Raw genomic sequence first — 12,910 nt, forward strand, 5'->3', positions numbered from 1 at the left:
TTATTCTCATAGGCAGTATATGGGTAGTTGAGTCTTGGATGGAACGGAACTTCTTGAAATAAGGAAGGGGGAAATATTACAAGAAGGAAAGGAGAAAAGAGAAAGAACACACGTTTAGCAGAGATTCTGCAGAGGTAACTGCTATGTCACCATGAGACTATGCAAATCAAGAATGATGTCTAAAATTGCACTGCACGATTCATGCTGATGCTGTTTCCATCTAACCATCCCAAGTCTCGGATTTGCCCACCATTACGGGATTTCTATAGACCAAGCGTGAATTGTATGCGTTTGACTTGCTTGGGAGGTTAAACTAATCGGTGTGCGCGTAAACCAGCTCGAACACCAATTGACCATACTACATGGGGGAAAAATTGAGCAGGTTTGCTTCTCATAGGATCTGTTTGAAAGGACGCATGACAGCATTAAAATGAATGAACAGCAAATAAGCAAGTTGTTGGGACCTCAGGATGGCCGACTCAAAGGCAGAGACATTTCTGTAAGCGATTCTGAGCTCATGAAAATCTTATCCCCAAACTGAAACAGGAGCAATGGACCCAGATTGGATCTCTAAACAAATCACATCGATAATGGTTGTAGCTTGATTTTCCTTCATTGCAGACACAAAATCAACAGCATCCCAGTTCGTGTTATCTTCACCATGAAGATAAAATGAAAACGACACTGATATGATTCACTTTGAGAGTGACTCCAACGCCAGTCGCTCCTGCGCCATAGCTGGTTTTGAATCCAGGATCTCTCTCATGTCACGCAAAACTTGCGTTCATTGACCACAAACTGCACAAGTGAATCAGAAAAGCTTTGGTCATCAATTTTTATCAGACAATACTGTTCATTGTCTGTGCAATTTTGCGCAAAGATGGAGGGAAGCTGAGATACTCAATTTCAAAACCACTGCCTAGGAACCTTACCTTTCATATTTAGAATTGCCTTTTCGACACTACGGTAGAAACAGTACGAGCCCAACAAACAAGAAGGATGCCAAAATCTTTCCTTATCTACTTTCGACGGGCAATTATACATTCAACAATCAGGCATCCATGTCGATAGCGCATAGACAATCCTGCCTTTCCAGCCCTGCAATAGCCACTGCCCATCTTCTTCAGTTTCAAAATCCTTATGATAGTAAGATTTCAGCCTGTCCTTCGCCAAGCTCACCATATCCTTATCCAAAGGTAGCTGCCTAAACCCGGCCCTCAGGTTTCGCACGTGCGACATTTTGTACTTCTCGGGCCTCTCGATCCTCTCTGAGCCTTCGCAGGCAATGACGTTCATCACCTTCCTCCCGAATACGTCACGCTCTAGCAGCAACCTCTCTGGGGCATCACGAGGTACAGTTGCCTCAAGCATGTCAAAGATAGCTGAAAAATAAAAGAGCGCCTCCCGGAATCGCGTGGCAAAAAAGGGGACACCATGGCCACCATTTTTTATTCCCAGGATGAAAACATTGGGATTCATCTTTCTGATCAGCTTCAGTACGACATCTCGTGGACTCTCCGTTGTCACCGTTTCATCAAGTATGTTGTGAATTCTAAATGTGCAATTAACAACAAGGATTTCATCGCTCTGGATATTTAGCTCCTCGACTTTAATGGTATCCCAATTCTTTGCTATAGCATTGAACTTGAAGGGGACATCGAAAGTTTTGGCGTAGCTCGCCAAGCGTCGACCAGTTTCCTCAACGATTTCCTCTGGTTTAAATCCTGGTTGTGGCAGATCAATCCCAGTAATCCGAAGCTTAGGTGGTCCACCAGGGCTTGACGAGAGACGCTCTATGAGGCCAGGCCATTGGAAACCATAGAGAATTCCGAAATCAACGATGTGCAACTTGGGTGCCTTCCCGGCCATATTCATTATTGTCTTGTTCGAGAAGAAATTCGAGAGCTTCTTAAATGGACAAGCTGCGAGAAAGAGATGATAAGCCTTGAAGAAATCCACAACCGATGTTGGCCTAGCCATGAGAGTCTTGTAAATCTGAGAGCCTGACCCGGCAAGGCGTGCCTCGAGACCATTCGCAAAATAGTGTGCCATTCTTTGCATCCCATCCCCTGTGGGAGACGCGTGCCTTCTGATCTGCTTGAGCAGCTCCCCTGCGCTTGCTCGATCATCCATAGTAATGGCTTGTGCACAAAGTGTCAAAAGAGTTCTAAAGTCGACCACATCCCTCTTGCGCCTGCCTTGCTTCTTGCCGTGGGTCTTCCCCTCATTCAGCGCTTTCGGTGGGCCATTCTGCATTGCATTCCGCAGAGCTTCACGAAGGGGAGCTTCGCTTCCTTTATGCTTGAGCAACACAATATCGAACATCTCCGACCTCACCGTTGATTCGGTGTAAACTGATGAATGCTTGTTCATCCTTCCCTCTTCTAAGTTCCCATCCTCCTGCAAAGGATTTTTCCTTCCCCTGTATGCTCCAAAGTCGGCAAACATGTTCTCATCGTTCTCTAGATTTTGAACCAAACTTGTAGCCTCTTCAGTTGGTTCATTAACGGAAAATTCACCCCTCTCCAGATTAACTAGAATTCCATTTCCAAAGGCAAGCAACTCTCTCGATTCGTCAGCATTGCCATTGAACTGCATAACAGACTCACTTCCAATAAGTTCAGGCAAAGCAACGGCGCTCACAGGAGATTCAGCACGTCCAGTGGTACTGATACTAACGTAGACACCATCCAATGGCCGGCCAATTGACGATGAGATGGATTGAGACACCGTGGTGAGGACAGTATGCTCTCGTGATCCACAGCTCGGCCCTGACTCAACCCAGTTAATTGCGCCAGCACTACTACCACATGAGCTCTCGTTGGTTCGATTGGGTGACGGATGCTGATCTGCAGCTGGCGGATACCTCTCCCCAATGACCTCATAGAATGATTTCTCGGCTGCCTCGAGCACCAAGGCCTCATGACACATGATGCTCTTCTCTTCTATATCTTCCTCCATAAGCATCTGGTTTATGTACTTGAGAGCTGCATCACTAAAATCATAGTCCTCAGCCAGTTCCTTCCCGAGGTCAGCACACAAAGGAGGCGCGTCCGTGTAGCTATAGGTAGAGTTATTGAACATGTCGTCGATCGTGAGCCTACTAACAAGATCATCCTCTGGTAAAATCGAAAAGGCCGACTCATCACCATCATCGACTACATACCCATCAATGAAACTATTGAGTTCGTCTGGTGGTCAATCCATTTCTATATAATATGTGGGACTCAGAAGTGCTTCAGAACATCAATTGCTCAAAAAGGTCTTGAAAGAACTTGTACCAATATTCATCAACTCGCTATATAAACACAGAAATGATTCCCCAAAATGATTGACCAACTAAGCGTACAACTTGGTAAAAATCTTGAAGCCTTTTCTTGGAGCTAAAGTTCCAAGCTTGCATGTAGTTCAGCAAAATGAAACAGAGAATGCAATTTGAGGACAAAGTACAAGCTAATCTTGTTTCAAATTGAAACAGAACGAGATTGAAGACTTCCCTTTTAGGACTCTCTCCGAGGAACAGGGGGGATTCAGCGAGAGTTGGCCTTTTTCTTGAACCGATCAAGTTTGGTTCCGAGAAAGAACAGCCAGGCTTCGATTTCAGATTCCTCAGTATTATCCCATGTGATGGTTGACTCTTGAGAGGCCTACATTTACTTGTCCTCTGGTCCAATTACGTTCGTCCTCACGTCACTCCCCACCAGTGTTTTTATGGGAAAAGTGCTGAATAAGTCCTAAATCTTTTGAGAAAGTGCCAATTTAGTCCTAAACTTATTTTTTGTGCCAATTTAGTCCTAAACCTTTTGATATAGTGTCAATTCAGTCCTTTTGGCCGGATTTTGCTGACGTGGATGTCGGCCGGCCGGCGACCGGTCACCGGAGCTGACGTGGACAAAATTTAATAATATTTTAATATTTTTTTGAATTTTTTTTTCTTTATCTTCTTTTTTTTCTTCTCCCTCTTCCTCCAGCCGGTCACCGAAGCGGCGACTAGCCGAAGGCCAGAGGCCGGCGAGGTCGACCTCGCCGGCCTCGGGCGAGCCACGCCGGCCACTGGCGAGGCTCGACCTCGCCGGATCTGGCGAGGTCTCGCCTTCGCCGTCACCGGCGAGGGTGAGCCACGCGCTGGGCTGGCGAGGCTCGCCCGACCCTCGCCATGGCCGGGCGAGGGTCGACCTCGCCCAGATCCGGCGAGGTCGGGCCTCGCCCGGCCCGCGGCGAGCCTCGTCCTGCCCTCGCCCGGACCTCGCGACCTCACGGCGAGGGCGGGCGAGGCTCGCGGCGGCCGAGGCGAGGCCCGACCTCGCTGGATCCGGCGAGGTCGACCTCGCCCGCCATGGCGAGGTCGGGCGAGCCTCGCCGACCCGGCACGCGTGGCTCACCCTCTGGCGACGGCGAAGGCGAGCCTCGCCATGGCTGGGCGAGGCTCGACCTCGCCGGATCTGGCGAGGTCGTGCCTCGTCCAGCCGCCGGCGAGGCTCGACCTCGCCAAATCCGGCGAGGTCGGGCCTCGCCTAGCCATGGCGAGGCTCGCCTTCGCCGTCGCCGGCGAGGGCGAGCCTCGCCAGTGGCCGGCGTGGCTCGCCCGAGGCCGACGAGGTCGACCTCGCCGGCCTCTGGCCTCGGGCCTGTCGCCGCTGCGGCGACCGGCCGGAGGAAGAGGGAGAAGAAGAAAAAAAGAAAAAAAAATATTAAAATATTATTAAATTTTGTCCACGTCAGCTAGGGGTGATCGGTTCCAGGGTGGGTAGGGTCCAGACCTGGAACCTGGAACCTACCCTATTATAACCGGTTCTCATTTTTTAGAACCTGGAACCTACCCTATTTTCCCTAGACCCTGTTTTGGGACCTACCCTGTTTTTCCGGTCCGGTTTCAGGGTCTACCCAGTAACCTGTTTTTTTTTTTTTTCTTTTCCTGGTTATAGAAATTCGAAGCAAAATAAACAATCCACAAAGAGGTCCCAAAGTAGATCACATTTGTCCTCCGGCATCAAATCGACAGTGTTAAAGATCAGGTAAAAGCATAAGACGCTCTAAGGTTCACAAGCGCACAAAATTTGGCAGTAAGCCACTTCAGTGATGCAATATAAGCATCAGTGCCAATAATTATTCCACCCTCTCAACAAAAATAACTACTCAGAAAAATTATATACACCAATCAACCACCATGGGCATGGTATAACCAAGCTCAAAATTTCGAAAAACTATCAAAAGATATAATAATGATGTCATCAGAACAGCAAAGTCCTCACCATGAGCAATTGCACTAGTGGACTGTGCGTGGGCTCCTCACTTTCATCAGCATCGTGACAAAGTAAAAAAAGAGAAGATCCGCTCGCTGAGATTGACATGTGCTAAGAACTCTACGGCTATATGGACATCCACATTAACCATAACATAATCTGCTTCATATTACAATTCCATCCAAGCTTAAAGTCTGAATTTATTAATGATGACCAGTATCAAGTTTGAATGACTTCATTATTACCCTTGTTTAATCATAGCAGCAAATGAAAAACAGTAAATGCGCACAAGAAAAATGATTAACTCTATTTTATTTCCAAAATCATGCGGATGTCCAAAACCAAGTGGCACAGAGCGACCTAATTACATCTCATTTAGCTTACCACTAAGACGATTGCATGAGAAGAATCAGTTATTCCAAAGATCTTCAAAAATTAAGTCAACCATCTGAAACTTGACCTGGTAATTTGCTCACAACACAACTTGTACTGTTTGCAGAAGTTATGTTTGATATCGCGCTAAACAGGCAATCAAGCTAAGCAAATACCCATAATCAAAACTCCAGCTTCAATAATCTTTTCTTATCTATCTTAACTTTTCTCACATCATAGAAAGAGTAAAACAAAATAGATAATCAGGATGAAGGAACAATGGCTCAAACAATAAGCAGGAAATCTGAAAAGTTGACTTCAACTTTCAGACTGCATCCTCCAAGAGCTACTCCCCTAAAGCATACATGTCTACTGTGAGGAAAATGTAAAACGCAGGTGTTGCCTATCTACAAACGTCGACTTTATGCCACGGGCAAACGCTAAAAGATGTCATCTTTCAGTTTGAAGGTAAAAGATTTCAAGTCTTCATCATAAGGAAAGGAGAATGCGGGTCCCTGAGGTTTGAACTCGACCACGTCACAGATCCTTCCTACTTTTCATTAACATGAAAAAGGGACTTGCTTTGCACAAAAAATTAGAACTTTTCTTGCACTCAGCTCTCGGCGGGTGTATTGAGTAACAGCATTGCGAAATTGCAAGCATAAGACTATAAACCCGTTTGCAAGCATAAGACTATAAACTGCGGCGACGAGCGGCGAGCCCCCCGCGGGCGACGAGCGGCGAGCACCCCGTGGCGACGAGCGGCGAGCAACCGCGGCGACGAGCCAAGCTGCGGCGACGAGCGGCGAGCACCCCGCGGGCAACAAGCGGCGAGCACCCGTGGGCGACGAGCGGCGAGCAGCCGCGGCGACGAGCGGCGAGCAGCCGCGGCGACGAGCCAAGCCGCGGCGACGAGCGGCGAGCAGCTCCGGCGACGAGCTCTTGCGGGTGGGTTTTTACTGAGAAGGGCAAGAAGAGAGTCAAGACTCGAGACTGAGAAGTGAGGCTAAGAATTGAGAGTCTGATTTAGGGTTTTTACTGTAACTTCAAACCGGTTCTAAAAACCGGTCCGGGTGGGTTTTCACCTAGACCCGGAAACCGGACCGGTTCCAACCAGTTCCAAAAATGTAGAACCGATTCCCAAACCAGTTCAAACAAGAACCGGTTCCCGGACCTATTTTCCAGGTGGGCCGGTCCGGTTCCCGGGTAAACCCGGTCCGGTTGCACACCCCTAACGTCAACTCCGGTTACCGGTCGCCGGCCGGCCGACGTCCACCTCAGCAAAATCCGGCCAAAAGGACTGAATTGGCACTATATCAAAAGGTTTAGGACTAAATTGGCACCAAAAATAGGTTTATGACTAAATTGGAACTTTCTCAAAAGGTTTAGGACTTATTCAGCACTTTTCCCGTGTTTTTATAGTCCATGAAAGGAGACTTTTCGCTTGTTTGTTTGGTTGTCGAAGAAGAAAAGAGCCCTTCAGATCATTAGATCGACTATAAGTTGCGTGTGAGATTCCATTTGGTATGATTATATATAAAGCATTTGGCAAACTTCTCACAATTACGGCAAGCATAGTTGATTAAAGTATCAAGTAAATTCTAACTCACAAACTGAAAGTCGCTCATTCGAATCCCACCAATTACGTGCAAATTATTATGGATTAGAGCTATTTGCATATGCTAAAGGTCTTAACTTCACATGTTCATGAATCTCGCAAGGTAGTCCATAGCCTCTAGGTAGCTGGGACTCCACTCCTGCTTTTTGTATGAAAAATGAAAATACAAATTTGCCCCCAGAGCCCCAATAAGATGACTTCAATACACCAATTTATGTAGACATCCAAAACCCTAGTCTCACACCTCCCAAAACACCCTAGTCTGCCAACACCTTCTCCCCCGGCCAACCCCCATCTTCGCCTTCTCGGAGCACTCCAAGGAAGCCGCTCGTCACTATATTGGCCCCTTTCTAAAATGGAGGTTGTCACGGGCTGTCGTGAACTTGGATTACATTCATCATCAACATACTTCTAGGATTACTTCAAACTGTGATTCTTTTGTCCAATCACATATTTGTCAAAAAAATTTCGTTTAAAAGAAAAACTACTTCTTAATATACTTTCTATTAAACCAAGATCATCACACATTGAGTGAAGTCAATAATAATTGCAACTAAAAAAGCACTTCTTCTGTCATATTTGCTTCATTGTGATTGATTTCTCTATCCCATCTACCACTTCAGCCTCATCTCTTTCTGCAATATGACTTACGAGATTATAGCTAAAACCAAAACAGATTGAAACCTCTTCTTGACAAATTGATCTCCCCTTTCCAAGCAGCTTTCATTCGAGGGACTCTTCTTGGAGTAAAAGAATTTACCACTGATTCTACCATGTGGAATGCTATCTTGATGGCAGTGAGATAATCTCCCAAGGAACCTGCTTCATCTTGTGCAAGGAGAAAGAATATTACGTAGACTCGGTCTATGTAGACCAACACAATCATAGCTGTTTGAAGACCACGATCTTTTTCATTCTAACGACCGTGATCAATCTTGGATTTCATGTAGCGCATGAGAAACAAACTGCAGGCTACAATTTGCACCATCGATTCAACAAAGTGTTTAGGACTCGTAAATGCATCGTATAGAGAGCATGTTAGAAGAGTCGAGCACCAAAGCAAGTGCCTGTGATATACCTCCCCCAATTCGTAATTTTAAAAGGTTAGGCCCAAAGCCCAGCGTACATACTGACGTGGTTTAGTACATGACCCTCCTTATATCTTGAAGGGAAACTTTGGACCAACAAAGACATCCAAGACCCAAAGAAAAACCCTAATTTTGATGATTTTATTTTTAGTACTTGACCTATATCAAAAAAAAAAAAAATTGAGTTGATCTTTCGAATTAAAAGACGAACTCTGTATTTTAAATAATGAACGTGACAAAAAGCTTGCATTACGCGCCTAGTGGATTTCGTGTTCCGATCGAGAGATGATGGGATGGATGGGATCCATAGGAAAGCGGAAATCGTGTCAAAAGTCATGTTTTTTAGTGAGAACCGGTGTTCAGTCTTGGACTTTCACTATTTTCTCATATGTGATTGGCTCCATTAAATTAAACCTATATAATAACTTGATTGTAAGGAACATTTTTCCTTCCAACATTAGATCGGTAGGTCTCCCTCAAGTAATTTTAAACGGTAGCTTACCGACACAATTTTACTCGGTTTTACTTCACGAGGAGAAGTAAGCCTCGGTGTCCTTGAAGTTTCATTTCTTATGAACGAGGGAGCATTTGTTAAGCAAGCAATTAAGAAATATTCACAATTTCCAATGCACCGACTTTTAATCGCTACCATCCGTTTTAAGTATATTTAATCAGATACTTGTTCACACGACCTTGATAATACAGCTTTGTGTCTTCTTCTACAAGAAGTTGGATAGGCCTGTGCAAAGTGAGGGCCGTTCATAAACAGGCTGTTGGGCCCATTTCCTCATTCACTCTCTCTTTTCTCATTTTGTTATAGCCGTGCAATATTTGCAGTATGGCCTTTGAAGCTCGAAGCTTGACATTTGTATGCATTCATCACTTTGTCCTTCAAATTTATTTGAGCCACTTTTACTCTTTGGACATGCTCCAGTTTGGTGTGAAAACTCTAAACGTGTTATAACTGAGCGACTCGATTCCATCTTATCAAAAAACAGACAGGTTTAACTGAGGCTCCGTTTGTTTTCGCGGAAAACAAATGATTTGGAAAATATTTTCCTAGAATCGATCACTTGTATCGCTTGAAATAATTAGTCAATGGATAATGTTTTCATTATCATCAACAATATACGTCTAAACATTTCCGTGGACAATGAAAATATTTTTCGTTTATTTGTTTTTGTAAGCAAAATAATCAATCGTTTTAGAAAAATGTTTTCCAGATCATTTATTTTCCGTGAAACAAACGTGCCTAAAGTTCTACGATCAATGATCCAAAAATAAAACCTTTCTACAAAAATAAAAACACACAAAATTAACTAAATTCAATTAAGAAAGCACGAAACAAAAAAGCCTGAAAATTTTATCTATCTAAAACATAAGGAAGGAACAATATTTAGACTCGTACAAATACTTGAACAGGCTTTTCGTTCCAATACAACTCTAAACGAGGTTCTACTTTGACTATTATACAAAGCGTGACGTAAACTGTAATTGAATAGAACTATCATAAAATTTATAGATATAAAAAAAATTAAAAAGGTGATAAAAATATAGCATTTTTATTGATTTAGGAAGTGAATTGGAATGAAAAGATGTTCTAAAATCTGAGCAATAAGGTAATTATGAAAACTTGCTAATAGTATCACAAGACTAATTTAACTTTGTTTGGGAGGGTGGAGGAAGTAGATTGAACAAATTGAAAGTTTAGGGACTAAATTGCATATTTCGCAATAGTTTAGGGACTTGGGGTGACTTTCTCCCTTATTTGATCAAATAAAATGGCTATACGGAACATTTAGCAAGTAGTTCAAGAACCGCATTAAACAATTAAAAAATAAAAAATGATGTTGCACATTGAGCCAAAATTTAGGGATATCACTATCATTTTTCCAAAGAGAATTTAAAGTAGATTCAATGTCCGCGAAATTCGAGTTAGTCTCCAATTTCTTTTTGAAATAATATTGTGAGAGCAGAATTGTGTCTAGGGCAAAAAGATCATACAAATTAAAAATCAATGAACGAAATAATGTACATTGAATCGAATTTGATTAGAAGTAAACCTAAATATTTGTTTATTGTTTTACTTCTTGTTTGTTTCTTTTTTCCTTACTTCTTTTTGGCGGAAAGTAGAAGAGTTGGTTAAACAAAAATGCAGAAGAGGTTGATGGTGAAATGTTCAAGTAATGGTTATTTTAAAATATGCAAATTGTATTTTTAAAAGAGTTGCCACGATACGCCTAGTCGACTAATTGTGAAAAATAGCTCGCATCAAGTGTCTGTGTGTCACTTTTACAAGAAACATGAAAAGTACATATTCTGCACATATCATATTATTCTATATATTACAGTTAACATAATTCTACTAACTAAACACGAAGCCATCTTAAATCCAATAATTTAAATTTGAAATCATTTTAGATCAGATTGAAGTACAATTTTTGAGATAAGGAATAAACAAACCACGGAAAAATCCAAGCTACTCTTTCTTAAGTCCAAGCAATCTTTTCATAAGCTTTTGCCCCTGATCCAATCGTGGGATAGGATCAATTATAGAAACATGAACTAATTATACGATTTAACAGTAAACAAGGAAAAATATTCTCCAGACGGGTAAATAGATTAACCTTATAACAACAACAATTAATTACTATTGCTATAATACAAGCTCGTATTTTATCTATATTAATTGTTCTTAATAATGAGAAACGATTGGAAAACATCGAGTCGACCGCCGGAGATACGGGTTTTAAAATCAGAAACAAATAAATTAGGTAGACTTACTTTACTCCTCAATTGAGTCCAAATTCAAATGCAAATCCGAACTCAAACATAAATTGATGTTTTGGGGCAGAGCAAGAAATTTTCTTTTCATTGGAGGTTGGACGCTCATTTAATTTTGAGCGACCTTATCATATTCATTTTATCATATTGGTTCTACTCCACCTTCTCGGAATTCATTCTCTAGCGAACTCCATTTTTTCTAATCTGACGAATTCCTTATAATTTCCCTTTTTATTTTTTTGAGCTCATTAGAAATCATATGAAGAAAATTCCTATTTAATATACCTATTTGTGCAAGCAATTTACGATTAAGAAATTGTGCATTAATCTACTATAACTATACTAAATAGAAACCAACGTCACGAAATCTTGGACCGGCTTTCTCATTGCTATCTAACAAGAAGTAATAATTACATATTAAAAACTATAGTTTCAGCAGAAAAACACTCCACAAAAATATCGCAGCATTAGTTTCATTCATAGGGGTTAGAGATAATTAACGCCAAGATTCGAATGTCATGTCTCAATAAAAACGGGAAAATTACTAAAAAAATCATAAATCAATTGAGTCTCAAACATTTTGCATTTGTGTCAATTCAGTCTATCAGACTAATTTTGACCAAAAATCACTAACATGGACGCCGGCCATCCTACATGGCATAGCTGGCGCTGACGTGGACAATTTTTTTCAGTATTTTTTAAATTTTTAATTTCTTTTTTCTTTTTTTTTCCTTCCTTCTTCCTCTAGCCAGTTGCCAGACCATGTCGGCAATTTCCGGCCAAGATTGGCCGGATGGGCTAAATTGGCACAAATGCAAAAAGTTTAGAACTCAATTGGTAAAAAAAAAGATTTAGAACTGAATCAGCATAATTGCAATAAATTTAGGACTTTTTTTATAATTCTCCCCAATTAAAAACGCTTATCAAATCACCGACACGATTTATAGTGGTTGAAGTAAAGATACCACAATAAATTGTCATAAAATCTGGTGTTCTTCCAACAAAAAGGAGTCATTATTGCGAAAACGAAAACTTCAAGGACCCCCACCCAATAGTAGTTTCCACAATGAAAATTGCAAAATGACCCAACTAATTTATCATTTGCTTTAAAAAAATGGCTGTGAGAGAGAGAGAGAGAGAGAGAGAGAGAGAGAGAGAGAGAGGGGAGGCCAGACTGGGATGATTGTCGTGAGATTATTAAATGACGTGAATCTCACGGACCATGTGAAGAAGATGCACATGCCTTTGGGAGTCTTCTTACGTAACAAAACGAACTGCGTAAGGCGAGACGAAACCCAACACGAAATCATTGCGAAACTGCAACTGCAACTGCGGACACCGATGATGAACGACGACCCAAAAGTCCTCCTTTATTAAAATACCCGAAATTGGAATTCTTAAGATTCATCCCTCACATGACGTAACGTGCTGGGAAGGTCCATGTTCTTCTTTGTTGTTAGAGAGGGAGGGAGGGAGGGAGGGAGGGAGGGAGTTTTTGTTACTTGCAGCAGTGGGGTTGTTGCCGGTGTCGCGTGAGCTGTTTGAGATGTTGCTTGCGACGCAAAAGCTTGGAGATACAGAAAAGGAAGGAGCCTAAAGTCATCATGAAACTCACTCACACCATTTAAGAGTATTGTCAATGAACCATTGATGGAGAGAAAGTTACTGGTCTTGAGAAGCAAAAGCAGCCTTTGCTATCCAAGGACAGAAAAAGTTGAAGATGCCACAAGACAGCAGTTGGGGTAACCATATATCACCAGGAAGACAGAATCGTCGAATAAATGAATTGAATCACAAATTTACAG

At 42.3% G+C, this 12,910-nt stretch overlaps 1 protein-coding gene across 1 annotated transcript; it reads right to left on the reverse strand.

Annotated features, from left to right (window-relative positions):
- Window positions 1-270: 270 nt before the first annotated feature.
- LOC115682156 (scarecrow-like protein 9) lies at window positions 271-3,692 on the reverse strand. The gene is made up of 2 exons (XM_056312939.1): window positions 933-3,692; window positions 271-798 (listed from the first exon to the last, which is right to left on the reverse strand). Exon 1 carries the CDS (start codon window positions 3,082-3,084, stop codon window positions 1,045-1,047), a length of 2,040 nt encoding a protein of 679 aa, XP_056168914.1. The 5' UTR covers window positions 3,085-3,692; the 3' UTR covers window positions 271-798; window positions 933-1,044.
- Window positions 3,693-12,910: the final 9,218 nt, after the last annotated feature.

The sequence above is a fragment of the Syzygium oleosum genome, unplaced genomic scaffold, assembly GCF_021117445.2.
Source record: "Syzygium oleosum isolate NSW1041296 unplaced genomic scaffold, Sole_v2.1 Sole_v2.07, whole genome shotgun sequence".
NCBI lineage: Eukaryota > Viridiplantae > Streptophyta > Magnoliopsida > Myrtales > Myrtaceae > Syzygium > Syzygium oleosum.

What these genes read in the sequence shown, in the direction of transcription:
- LOC115682156 (XM_056312939.1), bottom strand. Translation starts at nt 3,084, where the DNA reads ATGTTCAATAACTCTACCTATAGCTACACGGACGCGCCTCCTTTGTGT.